Consider the following 21,459-nt stretch of genomic DNA (forward strand, 5'->3'; position numbering starts at 1 on the left):
TGCATGGAGAATGAGTGGATTTATGGGTTTTCATTTTAGCGCAGTCAAAAAGCAGGTGGACTATTGTAACATGGTCTAACAATGACCACAGCTGGGCAAACAAAGATGCCATTGCTGAGAGTAATTAGCATGAGACTTTTCATTGGATTCCTAATGAGTAAACTCTCTTTCGCAGCCAAACACGTCTCCTCTCTTGCCTGAGTCGTCGGTCAAAGAGAGCCCGTCCAAGGTGCTCCACCAGTATAGTAACAACATGTCCACACTGGACGTCCACTGCCTGGCCCAGCTGCAGCCCAAACAGTCTGCCCCCTCCAGCCCCCCTCCCATCTCCTTCCCCACAGAGAAACCCAAGCCGGACACCCTCAAGGTGACGGTCAAGCTCAAGCCAAGGCCCCGAGCAGTCCACTCTGCCAGCGGGGGTGGTGATGACATGTCGCCCCGCCACCACAAGCGCTGGAAGGGCCTGCGCTGGCGCAAGTGGAGTGTACACGTCGTGTTTCCCACTAGAGGCAGCCTGCTCTCCTCTCTGCCTGGTGAGGATGAGGTGGATGAGCTGCTGAGGAAGCTGGGTGCCTCTCTGCGTCCTGATCCCCTCCCCCGGGACCTGCGGCGTTGCTGCTTTTGCCACGAGGAGGGCGATGGCATGACAGACGGCCCCGCACGCCTCCTCAACCTGGACCTGGACCTGTGGGTACACCTGAACTGCGCTCTGTGGTCATCTGAGGTGTATGAGACGCAGGCGGGCGCCCTGATCAACGTGGAGCTGGCACTGCGGCGGGGCATGGCGGTGCGCTGCACCTACTGCCAGCAGACAGGCGCCACCAGTGGCTGCCACCGGTTGCGCTGCGGCAACGCCTACCACTTCACTTGCGCGCTCAAGGCCCAGTGCACCTTCTTCAAGGACAAGACAATGCTGTGTCACCTGCACCGGCCCCGTGGCATCGGCGGTGGCGATGGGAGATTAGGCGACAGGGCCGTGGCGCCCGCCACTACCCACCACGACCAGGAGCTGCGATGCTTCACAGTGTTCCGCCGCGTCTACGTGCAACGCGACGAGGCACGGCAGATGGCCAGCATCGTGCAGCGTGGCGAGCGCCGGCACACGTTCCGCGTGGGAAGCCTGGTGTTCCACACCGTGGGTCAGCTGCTGCCCCAGCAGATGGCTGCCTTCCACTCAGCGAACGCCATCTTCCCCGTGGGCTACCGGGCCAGCCGCATCTACTGGAGCACACGCCAAGGCAACCACCGATGCCGCTACCTGTGCTCGGTGGAGGAGAACGAGGGCCAGCCGGAGTTTGTGGTGCGGATGATAGAGCAAGGCTACGATGACCTGGTGCTCACCGGCGCCTCACCCAAAGGTAAGAGGGCAGGGTCAAATACATAAGTAAAATACTTCAGGTCCACTTATGTGCAAACAATTCAAAAGCTACATCAAACTCAACTCAAATACTTTGACAAATGCATTTGTCTGGTGTAGAAACAGGGTGAAGGATGGTTAGAAAACCAGCCAAAGTATGGGTTATGGTTAGATTTACACAAAGTAAAACTAAACACATCCTGATAAATTAATCTAGTTACCCTGACTGTCGAATCTCCCCTCTGTGTTGTAGGTGTATGGGACAAGATTCTGGAGCCTGTGGCTGACCGGCGTAACGAATCAGGAACTCTGAAACTGTTCCCCGTCTACTTGAAGGGAGAGGACCTGTTTGGATTCACTGTCACCGCCGTCACCAGGATCGTAGAATCGGTAAGAGCAGAGATGGCAAGAGAGAGTAAAATGAATAGTTTGAGAGAGTTGAACGTTTTAAGTGGGTGTGCAGTATAGCAGTTTGGTTTTGACTTTTGAATTGGTTTGGGCAAATTTTTAACACTTTTGTTAAAAGCTCCCATGCAAAATAACTTCAACTCCATTAGGTGCTTTAAAGGAAATAACTTTCCATATGCACTCTAAGTACTTTGATGAAATCAAACACACTAGTTTTATGACTTTGCAGTTGATTATGAAAGCACTTTTTCAGTCTAAGGTTCAGTGGTGTAAGATAACTATTTTATAAACTCCCTGTAGGAAAAACAGTTCAATAAATCCACTCATGTATCTTAATGGAAACCTAAAGTAAGATGAATACTTAATTGCAGCTTGTAATTAACAACTATTGGTTATTATTGACCCATTTTAATGGATTGAGCTGCTTGAAAATGTTTTTTTTTTTTTTTTTTAAATGTGTGTGTGCAGCTCCCCGGAGTAGAAGCCTGTGACAGATATACTTTCCGGTTCGGACGCAACCCTCTCATGGAGCTCCCCTTGGCCATAAACCCAACTGGCAGTGCCCGCTCAGAACCCAAGGCCTGCAGCCATGTCAAGAGGTTGGTGTTAAGGTATTCTGTGTCATTTTACACTTCAGTTCCTGCCATGTTTGTTTCGGTTGATCACTGTTTTATCTCTGCAACACTTTGTCTTTGTTCCATCCACAACAAGGTGTTCGCTCTCCTCTTTCTTTATGCATGTTGTTCTTCCTTATACTTTAACTTCACTGCCTGCTTGAAGTCAAAACAGGTCATCTTTCAGCTTTCATTTGTTTAAATCAATGAACAGCTCAGTAACAAAAGATAACTGGCTTCCCTCATCACTGTTTTCTTGAAAGTCATCCTTCAATGTCACATCTGTTATCAGTCAGCATTGTACATCTTACTGTCTTAGTGCCCTGATGATGCATAAGTGACACATTCGCTGTAAAATAATGCTAAAGTTAAATATCCTGGGTTCCTGGAATGGTACTTACCGTTACATGTTGGTATATCTGCTCCCAGCCACACATTAACTGCCTTTCCACCCCAATAACTCTGGCTTCTCATTTGGTGGAACACCGCTTTCCCGGGAGGACCCAAATGAAGCTTATTCCTGGACCTTTAAATGGAGATTATCCATTGGCCATGTCTGTTTGTCCGGAAAACCACCAAAATGCAGTCCCACTTGCCGTTCAATCACCTTTCCATCAATGTCATACATGCATAGAAATAGAATAAGTAGAGTGGTAGTACTGTGTTTCTATTTCGATGGTCATATGCTACTTCCTGCGGGAATGCTTCAGGGTGTTGTATGTTTTGGCTCCTCCTCTTCCCATAGACCTCACACTTTGTCCAGCACCGGCATCGTCTCCTCTAAGTCCATGCAGACGGTTGGCAGCGTGGGTGTGGTGGAAGCACCGGAAGAGGTGATCCCCAAGCAGTTTGCATCCGTCCCCTTCCAGTACCGACGCATGAAAGCTGAGTGGAAGAGCAACGTGTACCTGGCGCGCTCCCGCATTCAGGTCTGTCACTGTGCTAGGGCTACATGCAGACTCAGGCCCTGATGCACATTCAATATAATTGTCTAACTTATTCAGGCACAGAAGTATCTCAATCCATTTTGCTTGATGCACATTGATTGAATTCAATGGTTGCTTTTGTGGTAAGTAAGTACAAGTTACCTGTTGGGTTATGAGGACATGACTGATATGGCATCATTCATAGTGGTCGTTTGCTTTCAGATTCATTGAGTTCAGTGTTTAAGGTGTTGACCCTCACTGTTTCTGTCCTGGCAGGGGTTGGGTCTGTACGCCGCCAGGGACATTGAGTCCCACACCATGGTGATTGAGTACATTGGTACCCTCATTCGCAACGAGGTCGCCAACCGGATGGAGAAGATGTACGAATCCCAGGTGAGTTCAGAAACCATTGCCATGTTTCCCACAAGACTAAATATCATCCCCTTTCATCTTAACATCTACATGATAGCATAAGAGAAGAATGGCAATGTTGTATCTTCCATGTTATTCCCTTGCTGTGGTGCAGAACCGTGGAGTCTACATGTTCCGCCTGGACAGTGAGCATGTTGTCGACGCCACCATCACTGGCGGACCAGCAAGGTAAGAGTTTCCTACTTTCAGAATACACCATTTGACCCTACTTGTGTTACATTTAAACTCTGTGTAAATGTCGCTAGCATGTAGGAAAGTCGTTTACCTCTGGCATCGTCCTCAGATACATCAACCACTCCTGCGCCCCGAACTGCATCGCCGAGGCCGTGAGCTTGGAGAGAGGCGACAAGATCATCATCAGCTCTTGCCGCAATATCCAGAGAGGAGAAGAGGTAAGATATCCTCTTTTCAATAGCAATATGCTTCGTTATTGAAAGTAGAGACTGGAGACACATTGCACTGTGGCTACCTCAGCCATGTGACATCAGCTAATGTTTAAGAATGGTCTCGTTGTATCAAGCATGCATAGAATTGTGCATCGTTATCATCAGTTTGTCATTGAAGTAATAAGCACCTGAAGTGTTGATCTGATTTCTCTCTCTCAGCTGTGCTACGACTACAAATTTGACCTGGAGGACGACCAGCATAAGATCCCTTGTCACTGTGGTGCGGTTAATTGCCGGAAATGGATGAATTAGAACAGGGACAGTTGGGGCAAAATACAGGCTACAACACTTCCAAATTATGGCGCGCACACACATTCCTTGTTATCTTTCTATATGCTTGTTGGTTCGTCAGCTGAAAAACATATTACTTAAACAAAGACAACTTATCAGGGCAAGACACTGACCGCAGAACTGTTAGAGAAGACTAAAGAGGGAAGGGGCATCGCAGGCACGAAGACAATTCTTTTGGAGGCTGAGAACCGAGTCTTTCACTTTATATATATATATATAAATGAATGGATTAGGGGAGGGTGTTTTGGGGTAGAATTCACCAGTTGACCAGGAGAGTTTTGTGCTGGCCACCGCCTTATTTAGTTATTGAGGCAGGTCCTCTGGATTATGAAATATATACAAATATATATATACATATAGTTACAGAAATGTAGACACCACTGAACAAGGAATGTACAGAGAAGACTTCCTTAGGGACAAAGCTAAGGGATTGTTAACTTGCACTAAAACAAATTTAGTCGAAAATACTTGATTCCATGAGTCAGTTTTTTTCCTTTTATGTAAAATACGAGAATTTTTGTATTTATTATCGAATCGCCGGCAAACTGCTGCCCAGGTGTTCAGTCTGATCAGAACGTGTTACTTTATACAAAGTGTAAATAGTCAATTAAGTAAACAATTGACCAAATGCTACCATAACTACATCATGGCTGTTTGGGTGAATACATTTTTTTTGAGAAAAGTATTTAAGAAGGATGTCATATCATTCTAAGAGTTTATGTGCTGTATAAAACTGTACAGAATGTGTAAAAAAAAAAAAATCTAGAGTATTTTTGTTGTATTTAGAATTAAGTTGTGTTGTCAAATTCTGACCACTTGAAGAATATACTTTGCGTTTCATTTTCCTTAGGACAATTTCTGTTTGCATTGACACGCGCAATCAAAGAGAGCACCAATCACATCGAGACGACTGAAATCCTAACCCTAGTTAATCTGACGTGAATGTAGAATTAGAGAGAACTGTGAATTTAAGGTTGGAAGCCACCCATACCATCAGTTAGCTTCTTTAGCTGTATGTGTACAGCAGTCACTCTGAGATTCACCTCATACAGATAATGCTGTGCTTGGGGGGAAAAATGCCTTTTACTTACCAGTTGCAGGAGACACAATTATGCTTTTCACATGAAATTATTTTTGTTTTTTGTTTACATTTCTTAAACATTCTGTTTAGTGCTGGCTAGTTGAGAAGAAATATGCTACTGTATGATAATTTTGATTTCTTTACACTCAATCACGAAAATTGGAATCTGGTACTAGCATTTCGTTGACCAGTTTGAAATGAAGTTTTCATTTGTGTGCACAACTTAAGTGAACTGTACAAAAGTTGGTATATTCAGTCTTGTTGTAATAAACAGTACATGGCATGATGTATTTTTAAACTTTCAGAAGAATCAATTGTATATCATTTTCCATAATGGTTAATGAAATTTGTTTCTTGGATATTTTCTCCTCTTGTACAATATTCAGACCTCTTTTAATAGTGTCTCTTTTCTTTGTCCTGTATAGTAATGTCTAAAAAGCCTTTTTGAAGTATACAGCGTGTGATGGAGTTTGGAATCAGATTTAGGATCATTTACAAAAAATAAAATATTTTACATCTTACATTTGCGCTACTTTTCTCTGTGGGGGTAAATGGACAACATTTTAATAAGAGCCTGACAAAGACTTTTAAAAGGGATGTTCATACTTCAAATAAACATTTAGTTGGTTGCCTCATTGCAAAAGAGAATAACTAATACAAAACTGCACCGCATAACGTAAGAAATTACATTTGGATAAGGGAAAAAAACTAGAACTCAAATCATTGTCAGATCTTGTTCAACCATCATAGCTCACCAGTACAGTGCAGAACAGGCCGTGAGTATGGATGATTTTGCTAGTATTGTGGGCATGACCCAAGACCGCTAGATACTGTAGGAAATTCCATTTCTATTCGACATGATTTACATAGACTGCACACACTATCCATCACTTGGTCAATATACCTGATGTAGAGCTAACACAGTGTAGCCTATCAATACAGTATTAAGGAAGTTGCCTTGCACATTTCAAGGGCATGAAAAATACATAACTTCAAAAACAAACTCCAGTGATCAAAATATTTGTACAACAGAAAGATACTCCCAAAGAAATGTCAACTAAATAACATGCAGTACTGTATGTCATAGCAATTAATATCAGATTGTAATAAGTACAGAATAAAATGCAATTTAACTCTAAAACCTCTAACACTGGCAGTCCATTGTTCTTAGTAAACACTTGTTTGGGACTTATACAAGATTAAACGTTTCTCTGAATTGTCTAATGCAAGAGTGCTGTGCAAATTGGATTAAATTAAAAATAATTTGCATGATGCATTGTAAAAAAAAAAATCTAAAACAGGACATGGAATACAAATTTTCAAGAGGGGGAAGTCAGGCATACGAATGACTACAGTACATATAGCGTACCCACTTAGAGCTCCATACTTTGTGCACGTCAGCCCGGAAGCAGTTCTGAAGACAAACAGCATTAGTTTTCTTCAAGAACACAGTCCGTATAATTAGTTCCATCCCTCTCTTGCTTAGTTGTAGCAGCATGCAGTACTCCCCCCATCCAGAGGGGGGGGGGGGCAGTCAGCGTCTGGTATGTAACTCGTCGTGGGGTATCAACATCAGCCCTCCAACTGCCACTGCTGGGACTGAGAGCCGTTGCAGATTGCCGTGGCAACATATCCCTTGGGGCTGATTGGGTCGACCACGGCCAGGCATTGGCCCACTGAGACTTGATACAGCCGGTTGCTTTTCTGGAGAGGGTTGGAGGAAGACAGGGCCATGTGTTACATACAGAATTGGGGTAGAGGAAGAAGACAGGGACATATGTTCAGAAAGTACACTACATATACAAAGGTTAGTGGATTCGGCTATTTCAGCCACATCCGTTGCTGACAGGTGTATAAAAATCACTCACACAGCCATGCAATGAAGAGCTCAGTGACATTCAACGTGGGACCGTCATACTGTAGGTTGCCACCTTTCCAACAAGTCAATTCGTCAAATTTCTGCCTTGCTTGAGCTACCCGTGTCAATTGTAAGTGCTGTTATTGTGAAGTGGAATCCTCTAGGAGCTGCTCAGCCACGAAGTAGTAGGCCACACAAGCTCACAGAACAGTAAGAATTGTCTGTCCTCGGTTGCAACGCTCACTATCGAGTTCCAAACTGCCTCTGGAAGCAACGTCACCACACAAACTGTTCGTCTGGAGCGTCATGAAATGGGTTTCCATGGCCGAGCAGCCGCACACAAGCCTAAGATCACCATGCGCAATGCCAAGCGTCGGCTGGAGTGGTGAATCACGCTTAACCATCTGGCAGTCCGACAGACTAATCTGGGTTTGGCGGATGCCAGGAGAACGCTACCTGCCCGATTGCAGTGCCAACTGTAAAGTTTCGTGGAGGAGGAATAATGGTCTGGGGATGTTTTTCATGGTTCGGGCTAGGCCCCTTAGTTCCAGTGAAGGGAAATCTTAATGCTACAGTGTACAATGACATTCAAGACAACTCTGTGCTTCCTATTTTGTGGCAACAGTTTGGGGAAGGCCCTTTCCTGTTTCAGTATGACAATGCCCCAGTGCACAAAGTGAGGTCCATACAGAACTGGTTTGTCAAGATCAGTGTGGAAGAACTTGACTGGCCTTCACAGAGCCCTATTCTCAACCCCATTAAACACCTTTGGGATGAATTGGAGCACCGACTGCGAGCCAGGCCTAATCGCCCAACATCACTATTGCTCTTGTGGTTGAATGGAAGCAAGTCCCCGCAGCAACATCTAGTGGAAAGCCTTCCCAGAAGAGTGGAGGCTGTAATCGCAGCAAAGTGGGGGACCAACGCCATATTAATGCCCATGATTCTGAAATGAGATGTTCGATGAGCAGGTGTCCCCATACTTTTGGTCATGTAGTGTAGTCACACCCCTCAATTTTTTTCCTCCACATTTTGTGTTTCAAGGTGGGATTAAAATAGATTTGTCAACCATCTACAGAAAATACTTGCCAAAGAGGAGGAAAAATTTGATCATTAGTTTAAATTATAAGTAGTCAATCCAGAGTCAATACCAGTTAGAATCACCTTTGGCAGCAATTAGAGTCTTTTTGGGTAAGTCTAAACGCTTTGCACATTTATTTTTTACATTTTTCAAGCTCTGTCAAATTGGTTATTGATCATTGCTAGACAGCCATTTTAAAGCAGATTTAAGTCCAAACTGTAACTAGGCCACTCGGGAACATTCAATGTCATCTTGGTAAACTCCAGTGTATAGGCCTTGTTTTAGGTTACTGTCCTGCTGAAAGGTGAATTTATCTCTCAGTGTCTGTTGGAAAGCAGACTGAACCACTTTTTACTCTAGGACTTTGCCTGTGCTCTATTCAATTTATTTTTATCCTAAAAAACTCCCAGTCCTTGGCGATGACAAGCATACTCATAACATGATGCAGCCACCACCATGCTTGAAAATATGAATAGTGGTACTCAGTGATATGTTGTTGGATTTGCATTCAGGACATACATTTAATTAATAACTTCATCGTGCTCAAAGGGATATTCAATGTCTGCTTACTATTTTTTTCTACCATTTCTACCATTACCTTCCTTGCGAGGCATTCAAAACCTCCCTGGTCTCTGTGGTTGAATCTGGGTTTGAAATTCACTGCTCAAATGAGGGACCTTACAGAGAATTGTATGTGTGTGGTACAGAGATGAGGTAGTCATTAAAAAATCACATTGAACACTTATTGCATTCAGTGAGTCCATATAACTGACTATATTTGACTTTACTCCTTCACTTATTTAGGCTTGCCATAAAAGGGTTGACTACATTTCAGCTTTTCATTCATTTGTAAAAACATAATTCCACTTGGACATTATGGGGTATTGTGTGTAGGCCAGTGACAAAAAAAATTATCTAAATGTAATACATTTTAAATTTAGCCTCTAATGTCAAAGGTCAAGGGGTGTGAATATTTTCTGAAGGCACTGTACAGAATGGAGGGAGAGGATAGAGACTGCGTACATTATCTACTGAACCTAATAAAGGAGCCCACTGGCGGTGGTTGAATAGAAGTGATTCCATCTCGTCATCACCATCATGATGCCCCGTGGTACCAGCGGTATGCACAAGTTAAATGCCACAGTAATACTGAAATGTATTAGTCATATCAGTACTGGTCTGATGATGGTAGCAGTCATTGCAACAGTTGCTATAGCCCTATTTGCTTCTATAGATGGGTTAGCTGACAACGTCAGGAAAACGATACGCACACTTCAATGGGACAGAGGTCTGTTGTGATTTGGAAAGGCCAGATAGCTAGCGACAATGACAAGAAGCTGCCATGTCATAGGTGGCTCATTTCAGCTAGATTTATCTTGTTCTTGATACCATGTCTTGTTTTGACTGATCTACGTCTATGCTAATATAGCTAACCAACAACTGTAACAATGTATTTGAAAGCCAACAAGTGCTCATTGTGCGAATGTATTTATGTTTTCAAGTCAACAATCCAAGCCCCAGTAGTTGCGCATGTGTCAGTTGTGTTTCTAAACAACCAACCCGTCTTTTATATACAGAGGATGATTTGTGGATTCAGCAACAGTGTGGAGGCTCTAGCTAACTCACCCCCAGGGTCCACTGTTGGGAGCCCCCTGAGCCGTGACACTTCATGAGGCGGGGTGGGTCAGACGAGCGGATCTCCGACATGTCCAGACACAGCAGGCCGGCTAGGATCAACTCATGCTCCTCATCATAGGCCCACTCCTGGGGAGGAAGAGGGAGGTAGGTTAGGGAGAGAGAGAAAGAAAGGCAGAAGAAGTATATACTGTATAAGGAAACCATGTCACGTGGTACAGACTCGGGTGAGGAATGTAAATTAATTTGTAAATTCAAAGCCCTTATTCCATATCCAATAGACTGTGTGGAATAAACCAGAATTTAAACTTTACCTACTCCCAATACTTATGACAAAAAAGTTTCACGCCTCATTTGTCAGTAGACGACTTCACAAACAACCGTTCACAACAGAAGTTGTTGACCTCATCGTGTACCCAAGAACTGCTGCAGTAAGACAAAAGTTCAGATGGAAAGAGAATAGAGAGCGAACCGCATGAGGAAAAGAGAGAGTGGGAGAACACATGTGGCACAGTGCAGAACTGCAGTAGCTTCAGCTGAACTTCTACCCCACACAGACAAAGTGACTCACTCTGCACCATTTTTACACACACAGGAAAGTGGAAGAGCTTGTCTAATGGAAGTGTATTTTTTTTTTGTTGAGGCTTGAAAAGATAGAAGCTCTTCCAGTGGATGTGACCCTGAAAGAGCCTGGGAGGGGGGATGTACTGGTACAGTTCATGTATTTCCAGGTTGAGATACTGCACTTTCCCCGTCTAGCCAGGGTACCCTCCTACAAAACAGTCATTGTAGCCATAAACAATGGTTGAAATAAGGTAATACAAGCTAAGAAAGATTAGGAGGTTGAAATAGAACTCATTTCATATTCTAGCATTAACCCTTATAACCATTGTCCATGTCGCCAGACTAACAGAAGCGTCAAAAAGAGGTCAGATTCATGTAAAGGTTCTAATATCACTGTAGGTCAATCAGAGGCTGGCAACATGAATAATGACTGCGAGTGACGCATATTAGACCATATGATGGAGGCGAGGCAGAGTCTCACACAACCTATTTCTCCATCGCTAGGACGTTTCCCCAACCCACATGGAGAATCTCCATGGAACTTTGTTTGAAGTACAGGAATAGGCTTAATCTGGATCGGGGGAACTAGTTTTGAGACGCTGCACCCACCTATGGAACACTTCCGCCTCTCGGGTGAAAAGTGACGGCGCTAGAGCGGTGTTTGTCAGACATACCGAAAATTGGACTTCTAACAAAATCGTCTGTAGTGTCCAAACAGTTTGGCATACAAACCCCTCTATGGAAAGATGAGACGACAATCAAATCAAATTCTATTTCTCACATGCGTCGAATACAACCAACAATGCAGTTTTAAGAAAAGTATTAACTCAAATAAACAAATAAAAAATATAGATGATAATAGAAAAAATAATAGAAAAAATAACAGTAGCGAGGCTATATACAGGGGGTACTGGTACAGAGTCAATGTGGAGGCTATATACAGGGGGTACAAATTAATATTTGTGTCATTCTCAAAGCTTTTGGCCACGACTGTATAGTTGAAGTCGGAAGTTTACATACTCCTTAGCCAAATACATTTAATCGTAGTAAAAATTCCCTGTCTTAAGTTTTCATACACTCAATTAGTATTTGGTAGCATTGCCTTTACATTGTTTAACTTGGGTCAAACATTTCAGGTAGCCTTCCACAATCTTCCCACAATAAGTTGGGTGAATTTTGGCCCATTCCTCCTGACAGAGCTGGTATAACTGAGTTAGGTTTGTAGGCCTCCTTGCTCGCACACGCTTTTTCAGTTCTGCCCACATATTTTCTGTAGGATTGAGGTCGGGGCTTTGTGATGACCACTCCAATACCTTGACTTTGTTGTCCTTAGGCCATTTTGCCACAACTTTGGAAGTATGCTTGCGGTCATTGTCCATTTGGAAGACCCATTTGCGACCACGTTTTAACTTCCTGAATGATGTCTTCAGATGTTGCTTCAATATATCCACATAAGTTTCCTCCCTCATGATGCCATCTATTTTGTGAAGTGCACCAGTCCCTCCTGCAGCAAAGCACGCCCACAACATGATGCTGCCACCCCCGAGCTTCACGGTTGGGATGGTGTTTTTCGGATTGCAAGCCTCCCCCTTTTTCCTCCAAACATAACAATGGTAATTATGGCCAAACAGTTCTATTTTTCAGACCAGGGGACATTTCTCCAAAAAGTAGGATGTTGGTCCCCATGTGCAGTTGTAAACCGTGGTCTGGCTTTTTTATGACGGTTTTAGAGTAGTGTCTTCATCCTTGCTGAGCGGCCTTTCAGGTTATGTTGATATAGGACTCGTTCTACTGTGGATATAGATACTTTTGTACCTGTTTCATCTAGCATCTTCACAAGATTCTTTGTTGTTGTTCTGGGATTGATTTGCACGTTTTGCACCAAAGTACGTTCATCTCCAGGAGACAGAACGCGTCTCCCTCCTGAGCGGTATGACGGCTGCGTGGTCCCATGGTGTTTATACTTGAGTACTATTGTTTGTACAGATGAACGTGGTACCTTCAGTCGTTTGGAAATTGCTCCCAAGGATGAACCAGACTTGTGGACATCTACAATTTTTTTTCTGAGGTCTTGGCTGATTTCTTTTGATTTTCCCATGATGTCAAGCAGAGGCACAGAGTTTGAAAGTAGGCCTTGAAATACATCCACAGGTACCCCTCCAATTGATTCAAATGATGTCAATTAGCCTATTAGAAGCTTCTAAAGCCATGACATCATTTTCTGGAATTTTCCAAGCTGTTTAAAGGCACAGTCAACTTAGTTTATATAAACTTCTGACCCACAGGAATTGTGATATTAAATTAATCTGTATGTGAAAAATTACTTGTCATGCACAAAGTAGATGTCCTAACCGACTTGCCAAAACTACAGTTTGGTAACAAGTTATTTGTGGAATGGTTTAAAAACTCCAACCTAAGTGTATGTAAACTTCTGACTTAAACTGTATCTCTCAGATATAAGACAGACACTGAAGAACAAACTTATTATTTTGTTCCATGTAGTGAATCTGTTATTCAATGCGTTTGTATGGGCTAATAGCAAGCAGTAAGGACAATTAATATATTTTGGGGATACTTCAAGGGGTCTTAATATTCTAAATCAAATAGTAAAATAATTCCATATAGCTTAGTTGTACCCCCATCCCGCGGATTAGACAGGGCTTAGATTCTTATGGGTTAAAGTGTTGATAAGCAGAGAGACCAGTAGAGGATATTTCACAGTATTGTGCCGACCCAAACCATGGTCTTTTCAGTTAATATCGTACAGTGTAGGGTCAGACTGATTTCTTTCCACACCTGTTATCAGGGCAGGTCAGCTTGCTTTTAGAATGCTGAGTCGTGCTTGAAAGTGCAATGTGAAAAGACAATATCCTAGCACAGTATGGTTTGGCCCTACAGATTATATAATGTCCAAGGCAGAGGTGGGGTATGGGCGGGGGGTGCTAATATGTTAGTTAGTGTACCTGTTCTGGGTTGTGAGTGTCACAGGACCTCAGCACCACGGCACCCCCCTTCTGGGTGGACCTCCCCTGGGCCACCAGACACTTGTCAGCCTTCAGGTTCCGCAGCTACAGAGAAAGAAAAGGAGAAGTGAGCAGTCTAAGGTGAAGACACTGTTGCGTTCCAGGTCATCTTTATTGCAGCCTGGCTGCGCATCTGAGAACATTGCTATGTTATATTAATGTGGTTCTGGCTTCAGATCTTGAGATCTGATAATCTGCACTGTGCGATTGCAAAAAAAATACAAAAAAATGAACTGAATCCATGATAAATGGATAAAAAAACTACTGAAGTTACACTACTGGTTCAAAGTTTTAGAACACCTACTCATTCAAGGGTTTTTATTCATTTCTTTTACCATTTTATATATTGTAGAATAATAGTGAAGACATCAAAACTGAAATAACACATATGGAATCATGTACCAACCAAAAATGTGTTAAACAAATCCAAATGTATTTTATATTTGAGATGCTTCAAATAGCCAATAGGGTAGTCCTATTTGAAGCATCTGGATTTGGATTTGTTTAACACTTTTTTTTGGTTACTACATGATTCCATATGTGTTATTTCATAGTTTTGATGTCTTCACTATTATTCTACAATGTAGAAAATAGTTTAAAAAATAAAGAAAAACCCTTGAATGAGTAGGTGTTCTAAAACTTTTAACCAGTAGCGTATGTCCATACTGCAGACTATGCCACTGGAATGTACAATAGACCCAACACCCACTCCCCTGAATCGACAAGACAAGAATATTTAAAATGTCATTATTCTATTGAGGGACCTTTTTCCAATTGCCTCATTTCTAAGCCTATTTCCATAACCTTATTGATATCTTCAGAAAACCAGGTATGTTAAAGCTGGAATACTTAAAGGTGAAACTTCTTATTTGTCCGCCCACCCACCACCCGCGGCGCTCCCTACCTCTGCTTCGTCAACAAAGCAAAACAAATAACAATTGTTGTGGGGCAGACAGTGTATGGATTGTGGATTCCATATTTAAGAAATCACTATGAAGTTTCCTTCCAGACTAACTAGAATATGAATGTCCTCCCAGGTAGACGGATGTAGCAGAGCTGTCTGTGGTTTATCAATATGAAATACATACAGTGCATTTGGAAAGTATTCAGACCTTTACCTTTTACACATTTTGTTACGTTACAGCCTTATTCTAAAATAGTTTTCCCCCCCAATCTACACACAATAACCCAAAATGAAAAAGCACAAACAGTTTGGCATTTTTGCTCATTTATTCTTTTTAAATGAACTGAAATATCCCATTTACGTAAGTATTCAGACCCTTTACTCAGTACTTTGTTGGGTATAACGCTACAAGCTTGGCACACCTGTATTTGGAGAGTTTCTCACATTACTCTCTGCAGATCCTCTCAAGCTCTTTCAGATTGGATGGGGAGCGTCACTGCACAGCTTTTTTCCGGTCTTCCCAGAGATGTTCATTTGGGTTCAAGTCCGGGCTCTGGCTGGGTCATTCAAGGACATTCAGAGACTTGTTCCAAAGCCACTCCTGCGTTGTCTTGGCTGCTTCGGGTCGTTGTCCTGTTGGAAGGTGAACCTTCACCCCAGTCTGAGGCCCTGAGGGCTCTGGAGCAAGTTTTCATCAAGGATCTCTCTGTACTTTGCTCTGTTCATCTTTCCCTCAATCCTGACAAGTCTCCCTGCCGCTGAAAAATATACACACAGCATGATGCTGCCACCATCATGCTTCACCGTAGGGATGTATTGGCCAGGTGATGAGCAGTGCCTGGTTTCCTCCAGACCTGACACTTGGCAGTCAGGCCAAAGAGTTCAATCTTGGTTTCATCAGACCAGAGAACCTTGTTTCTTGTGGTCTGAGAGTCCTTTAGGTGCCTTTTGGCAAACTCCAAGCGGGCTGTCATGTGCCTTTTACTGAGGTGTGGCTTCCGTCTGGCCACTCTACCATAAAGGCCTGATTGGTGAAGTGCTGCAGAGATGGTTGTCCTTCTGGAAGGTTCTCCCATCTCCAAGGAGGAACTCTGTCAGAGTGATCATCAGGTTCTTGGTCAGGCCCTTCTCCCCCGATTGTTCAGTTTGGCTGGGCGGCCAGCTCTAGGAAAAGTTTAGGTGGTTCCAAACTTCTTCCATTTAAGAATGATGGAGGCCACTATGTTCTTGGAGACCTTCAATGGTGCAGAAATGTTTTGGTAAACTTCCCCAGATCTGTGCCTTGACACAATCCTGTCTCGGAGCTCTATGGATAATTCCTTCGACCTCATGGCTTGGTTTTTGCTCTGACATGCACTGTCAACTGTGGGTACTTATAAAGACAGGTGTGTGCCTTTCCAAATCATGTCCAATCAATGGAATTTACCACAGGTGGACAATCAAATTGTAGAAACATCAAGGATGATCAATGGAAACAGGATGCACCTGAGCTCAATCTTGAGGCTCGTAGCAAAGAGCCTGAATACTTAGGTAAATAAGGTTATTTGTTTTTATTCTTAATAAATTTGCCTAAAAATCTAAACACCTGTTTTTGCTTTGTCAGCATGCGGTATTGTGTGTAGATTGAGGAAAATATTTAATTTAATCAATTTTAGAATAAAAAATACATATATATATATATATATATATATAACCTTTATATAAGTACTAGGCAAGTCAGTTACAAATTCTTATTTACAATGACAGCCTACCCCAGCCAAACCCTAACGACGTTGGGCCAATTGTGCGCTGCCCTATGGGACTCCCAATCACAGCCGGTTGTGATACAGCCTGGAATCGAACCAGGGTCTGTGGTGACCCCTCTAGCACTGAGATGCAGTGCCTTAGATGGCTGCGCCACTCGGGAGCCCCACATTTTGTTACATTACAGAATAAGGCTGTAACATAACAAAATGTGAAAAAAGGGAAGGTGTCTGAATACTTTCCGAATGCACTGTAACTTGTAACTCAGTCTGTTTGAAGCGGAAGTTCTGAACCTGTAAGTGGTATGTGTCTTTTCATCCTGGGGACTGAAGCTCCTTCATGACTTTCTCAACACTACGCTGCCCCCTGTTGACTGGATATGGCATTTTTTAAATTTAATTAAATAAGAAGAAATTAAGTGCAGTATGTAACGTTGTATTGATCATTTTTGCCTTGGCTTTTGAAGAATGTTCAGGTATTTCTTTGTTGCAATCTTAGAACTACTTTCAAAGCCTAAAGAAACATGTGCGGGAACAACTTTACAACTTCCGAGGACCCCTAGTCCATCAGGAGACATCTACGGTTTGTATACAGAGAAGGTGCTTCACTGACAGTAAACAAGTAACTTAATTTAATTTATAACAATAAATATGTCAGAGGGCTACTTGCATGTGAATGATGTACACAATTACACCTTAAAAACGAACATACATTCCTTGAGGTTTATTTTTAATTTCAGGCTTCATGTTATTGCCTCTAGATGGCAGGGGTTGACAGCCGACAACACACGGCTTTAACAAAGTAACCATGTTAAAACTTCTTATGGCTGCAGGGGCAGTATTGAGTAGCTTGGATGAAAGGTGTCCAGAGTAAACGGTCTGCTCCTCAGTCCCAGTTGCTAATATATGCATAGTATTATTAGTATTGGATAGAAAACACTCTGAAGTTTCTAAAACTGTTTGAATGATGTCTGTGTGTATAACAGAACTCATATGGCAGGCAAAAACCTGAGAAGAACTCCAAACAGGAAGTGGGAAATCTGAGGTTGGTCGATATTCAACCCAGCCCTATTGAATACACAGTGGGATATGGATAAAGTTGCACTTCCACTAGATGGCAACCGTCTTTAGAAACTTGAATGAGGCTTCTAACTGTGTTGTGGAGCCGGATGGGAGCTCTTTGAGTCAGTGGTCTGGCAGAGAGCCAGGTCCTGGTCACGCGCATTTCACATGACCTGCGTTCCATTGCTTCTCTACAGACATAGGAATTCTCCGGTTGGAACTTTATTGAAGATTTATGATAACAACATCCTAAAGATTGATTCTATACTTAGTTTGACAAGTTTCTTAGACCTGTAATATAACTTTTTTAAGTTTTCTTCCGAAGTTCGGATGGACCTGCGTACTAAACGCGCAAACAAAAGTAGCTACTTGGACATAAATAATGGACATTATCGAACAAATCAAGCATTTATTGTGGAACTAGGATTCCTGGGAGTGCATTCTGATGAAGATCGTCAAAGGTAAGGGAATATTTATAATGTGATTTCTGTTGGCAGAAAAATTGTATTTATTTTCTGAGCGCCGTCTCAGATTATTGCATGGTTTGCTTTTTCCGTAAAGTTTTATTGAAATCTGACACAGCGGTTGCATTAAGGAGAGGTATATCTATATTTCCATGTCTAACAATTGTATTTATCGACATTTATAATGAGTATTTCTGTCAAATGATTATGGCTCTCTGCAATATCACCGGATGTTTTTGGAACTAGTGAACGTAACGCATTGTATACTGAGATGTTTTAAATATAAATATGAACTTTATCAAACAAACCATACATGTATTGTGTAACATGAAGTCCTATGAGTGTCATCTGATGAAGATCATCAAAGGTTAGTGATTCATTTTATCTCTATTTGTGACTCCTCTCTTTGGCTGGAAAAATGGCTGGGTTTTTCTGTGAGTTGGTGGTCACCTAACATAATCGTTTGTGGTGCTTTCGCTGTAAAGCCTATTTGAAATCGGACACTGTGGTGGGATTAACAACAAGATTACCTTTAAAACGGTATAAGATACATGTATGTTTGAGGAATTTTAATTGAGATTTCTGTTGTATTGAATTTGGCGCCCTGCACTTTCACTGGCTGTTGTCATATCGATCCCATTAACGGGATTGCAGCCCTAAGAAGTTAACCTGTTTCCAGATCTGTTTGTGCTGTATAGCCAACTCCTATGGTTGATGGGACCATAGGAGTTGGATATACAGCACAAACAGATCTGGGACCAGTTTAGCATTAGCTCAACTTCACTTTATCATCTTACCCGGCCCCTCTGCAACACTTTTGGCCGGCGGAGGCCCTTGTTGACGAACACAGGCTGCTGGGGCTTGTTGTGGGGCGAGGCAACCTGCATCTCGGGGTAGATGGTGTCCAGGTACCACTTGAAAGAGCGACACTGCAGCCGTTGGCGCACCGCCTGCCGCTCGCTGATGTCGCCGTAGGCACGTTCCCGGAGTTCCGGCCGCAGGTTTAAGTACTGCTCCTGATTGGACGAGACACAAGACAGGAAATAGGTGAGATTGATGACATACACTCAGTTGATTGCTATTGAAATGTTCAATGCCAGTACACACCCTTTAATACATTTAAAATAGCTGTATCTCTGTCGTCTGTAAAAGTGCAGAGTTTACAGGGTAGATCAGGTTCTAAAGTCAATTTGTAAAAATTGAATAAACCCGGAGACAAACTACTGTAGAGAGTGACTCAGAAATATTTCTAGTAATGAACTGGAATCTTGACAAGTCAACAGTACTCCTAGTTGTTCCACCCTCTCTTAGGTCATGAAAACAGCTTGCATTTTCTGGGTGGTAAGACTCAAAATAAGTATTTCAGAGGTAAGATTGAAAACTGTTTAATATATCTTGATTTAGGCCAGCTATTTTCACGGAAACTAAACTTGTCCCAGTCTCTGATTAGTGTGGAGATGGAAAAGTCAGAACTGGGCAACCCAAACTTCAACTTAAAGAGAAAATCCACTCAAAAAGTATCATTGCATATTGAATCATCTTGATAATAAGGCAGGTGACACTGCATCTTGAAAACATCACTGCCAACATGCAAAAAAAAATAGGACTGTATCAAGAGTGGACTAATGAAAAACATATCCTAGAAAATAACCCTCTAGAAGATTTTAACTGCTGGGAACATTGATACACTACACCAGTGGTTCCCAAACTTTTTATAGTCCCGTACCCCTTCAAAGATTCAACCTCCAGCTGCGTTACCCCTCTAGCAGCAGGGTCAGCACACTCTCAAATGTTGTTTTTTACCATCATTGTAAGCCTGCCCCACACACACTATACAATACATTTATTAAACATAATAATTAGTGAGAGTTTTTGTCACAACCCAGCTCGTGGGAAGTGACAAAGAGCTCTTATAGGACCAGGTCACAAATAATAATATAATAATAATCAATAACTTTGCCCTTTATTTAACCATCTTACATATAAAACCTTACTTGTTCATTGAAAACTGTGAATAACTCACCACAGGTTAATGAGAAGGGTGTGCTTGAAATGATGCACATAACTCTGCAATGTTGGGTTGTATTGGAGAGTCTGTCTTAAATCATTTTCCACACAGTCTGTATTTAGTTTTCATGCTCGTGAGAATCCACTCACATAGATACGTGGTTTCACAGGCATCAGTGTCTTAACAACGTGATTTGCCAAGGCAGGATGCTCTGAGCGCAGCCCAATCCAGAAATCTGGCAGTGACTTCTGATTAAATTCAATTTTCACAGAACCGCTTGTGGCAATTTTGATGAGGCTCTCTTATCAGTAAGTGGACTGAAGGCAGGGCATGAAAGGGATAACGAATCCAGTTGTTTGTGTCATCCGTTTCGGGAAAGTACCTGCTTAATTGCACACCCAACTCACTCAGGTACTTCACTATATCACATTTGACATTGTCCTTAAGCTTGAGTTCATTTGCACACCAAAAAAATCATACAATGATGGAAAGACCTGTGTGTTGTCCTTGTTAATGCAGAGCTCCAACTTCTTAATCATATCCTCAATTTTGTCCCGCACACTGAATAAAGTTGCAGAGAATCCCTGTAATCCGAGATTCAGATAATTCAGATGAGAAAAAACATCACCCAGATGCCACTGTAGTTTCCAAAAAGTCTTTCAAGCTGTCAGGCATTCCCTTGGCAGCAAGAGCCTCTCGGTGGATTCTGCAGTGTACCCAAGAGGCATCGGGAGCCAATACTTGCATGCGCGTTACCACTCCACTATGTCTCCCTGTCATGGCTTTTACGCCATCAGTACAGATACCAACACATCTTGACCACTAAAGTCCATTTGATGTCACAAAGCTGTCCAGTACTTTAAAAAATATCCTCTCTTGTTGCCCTGGTTTCCAGTGATTTGCAGAGGAGGATGTCTTCCTTAATTGACTCCCCATAAACATAACAGACATACCAGGAGCTGTGCCAGGCCCTGAGTCTGTCTGTCTGTTGACTCATCCAGCTGTAATGCATAGAATTCACTGGCGTGTATGCAAAGCAGTAATTGTTTCAAAACATCTCCTGATGCGTCATGAAACAGTGTTGTTTGATGAAGAAATTGTCTGTATAGTTTTTTGGGCCTTTCCCCCCAGCATTGTTCCAGCCATATCCACAGCAGCAGGAAGAATTAAGTCCTCCACAATCGTATGGGGTTTGCCTGTCCTAGTCACTCGGTAGCTCACCATATAAGACGCTTCTAGCCCCTTCTAATTAATGGTATCTGTTGCTTTTGTAAATGTCTTACTACTTGAAAGTCATTCATTCTCACTCAAAAAACTCCTGTGGCTTATTTTCAAATTGGCATGTTTTGTTTCTAAATGTCTGCGCAAGAGTGAAGGTTTCATCGAGTTGTGAGTACTTTTGCACATATGGCTAAGGAAAGGCACTACTCCCAGTATAAGTGAACCCCAAATCAATGTAGTTCTCATCATATTTGCACCTCTTCGATGGTCCAACGTCCCTGTCTGTTGTTCGGTCTTTTCCCGGGTAAGGGGGCAGTAGCTCTTCGGCTGCATCAGAGTCAC

The 21,459-nt window shown here is 42.5% G+C and overlaps 2 protein-coding genes across 12 annotated transcripts in view; one reads left to right on the plus strand and one right to left on the minus strand.

Moving 5' to 3' along the window:
* Positions 1-6,076, plus strand: part of kmt2ca (lysine (K)-specific methyltransferase 2Ca) — a 240,048-nt gene extending 233,972 nt beyond the window's left edge. For 9 of the 11 annotated variants that reach the window (XM_031796719.1, XM_031796716.1, XM_031796715.1 and 6 more), the window contains 8 exons: positions 176-1,358; positions 1,611-1,747; positions 2,234-2,376; positions 3,125-3,308; positions 3,582-3,698; positions 3,832-3,905; positions 4,021-4,129; positions 4,343-6,076. In XM_031796719.1, the coding sequence (XP_031652579.1) occupies positions 176-1,358; positions 1,611-1,747; positions 2,234-2,376; positions 3,125-3,308; positions 3,582-3,698; positions 3,832-3,905; positions 4,021-4,129; positions 4,343-4,435 (2,040 nt within the window). In that variant the 3' untranslated portion in view covers positions 4,436-6,076. The remainder of the gene's footprint in view (positions 1-175; positions 1,359-1,610; positions 1,748-2,233; positions 2,377-3,124; positions 3,309-3,581; positions 3,699-3,831; positions 3,906-4,020; positions 4,130-4,342) is intronic. The other 2 variants (XM_031796721.1, XM_031796726.1) reach the window with 1 other exon arrangement.
* The window catches only part of LOC109909832 (polypeptide N-acetylgalactosaminyltransferase 11), a 48,972-nt gene continuing 32,785 nt past the window's right edge, over positions 5,273-21,459 (minus strand). Inside the window, exons 9-12 of the mRNA XM_020508879.2 lie at positions 18,686-18,904; positions 13,657-13,761; positions 10,121-10,258; positions 5,273-7,259 (exon numbers count right to left, since the gene is read on the minus strand). Of these exons, the coding sequence (XP_020364468.2) occupies positions 7,128-7,259; positions 10,121-10,258; positions 13,657-13,761; positions 18,686-18,904 (594 nt within the window). The 3' untranslated portion in view covers positions 5,273-7,127. The remainder of the gene's footprint in view (positions 7,260-10,120; positions 10,259-13,656; positions 13,762-18,685; positions 18,905-21,459) is intronic.

Source organism: Oncorhynchus kisutch, linkage group LG18 (assembly GCF_002021735.2).
Source record: "Oncorhynchus kisutch isolate 150728-3 linkage group LG18, Okis_V2, whole genome shotgun sequence".
In the NCBI taxonomy this organism is placed as follows: domain Eukaryota; kingdom Metazoa; phylum Chordata; class Actinopteri; order Salmoniformes; family Salmonidae; genus Oncorhynchus; species Oncorhynchus kisutch.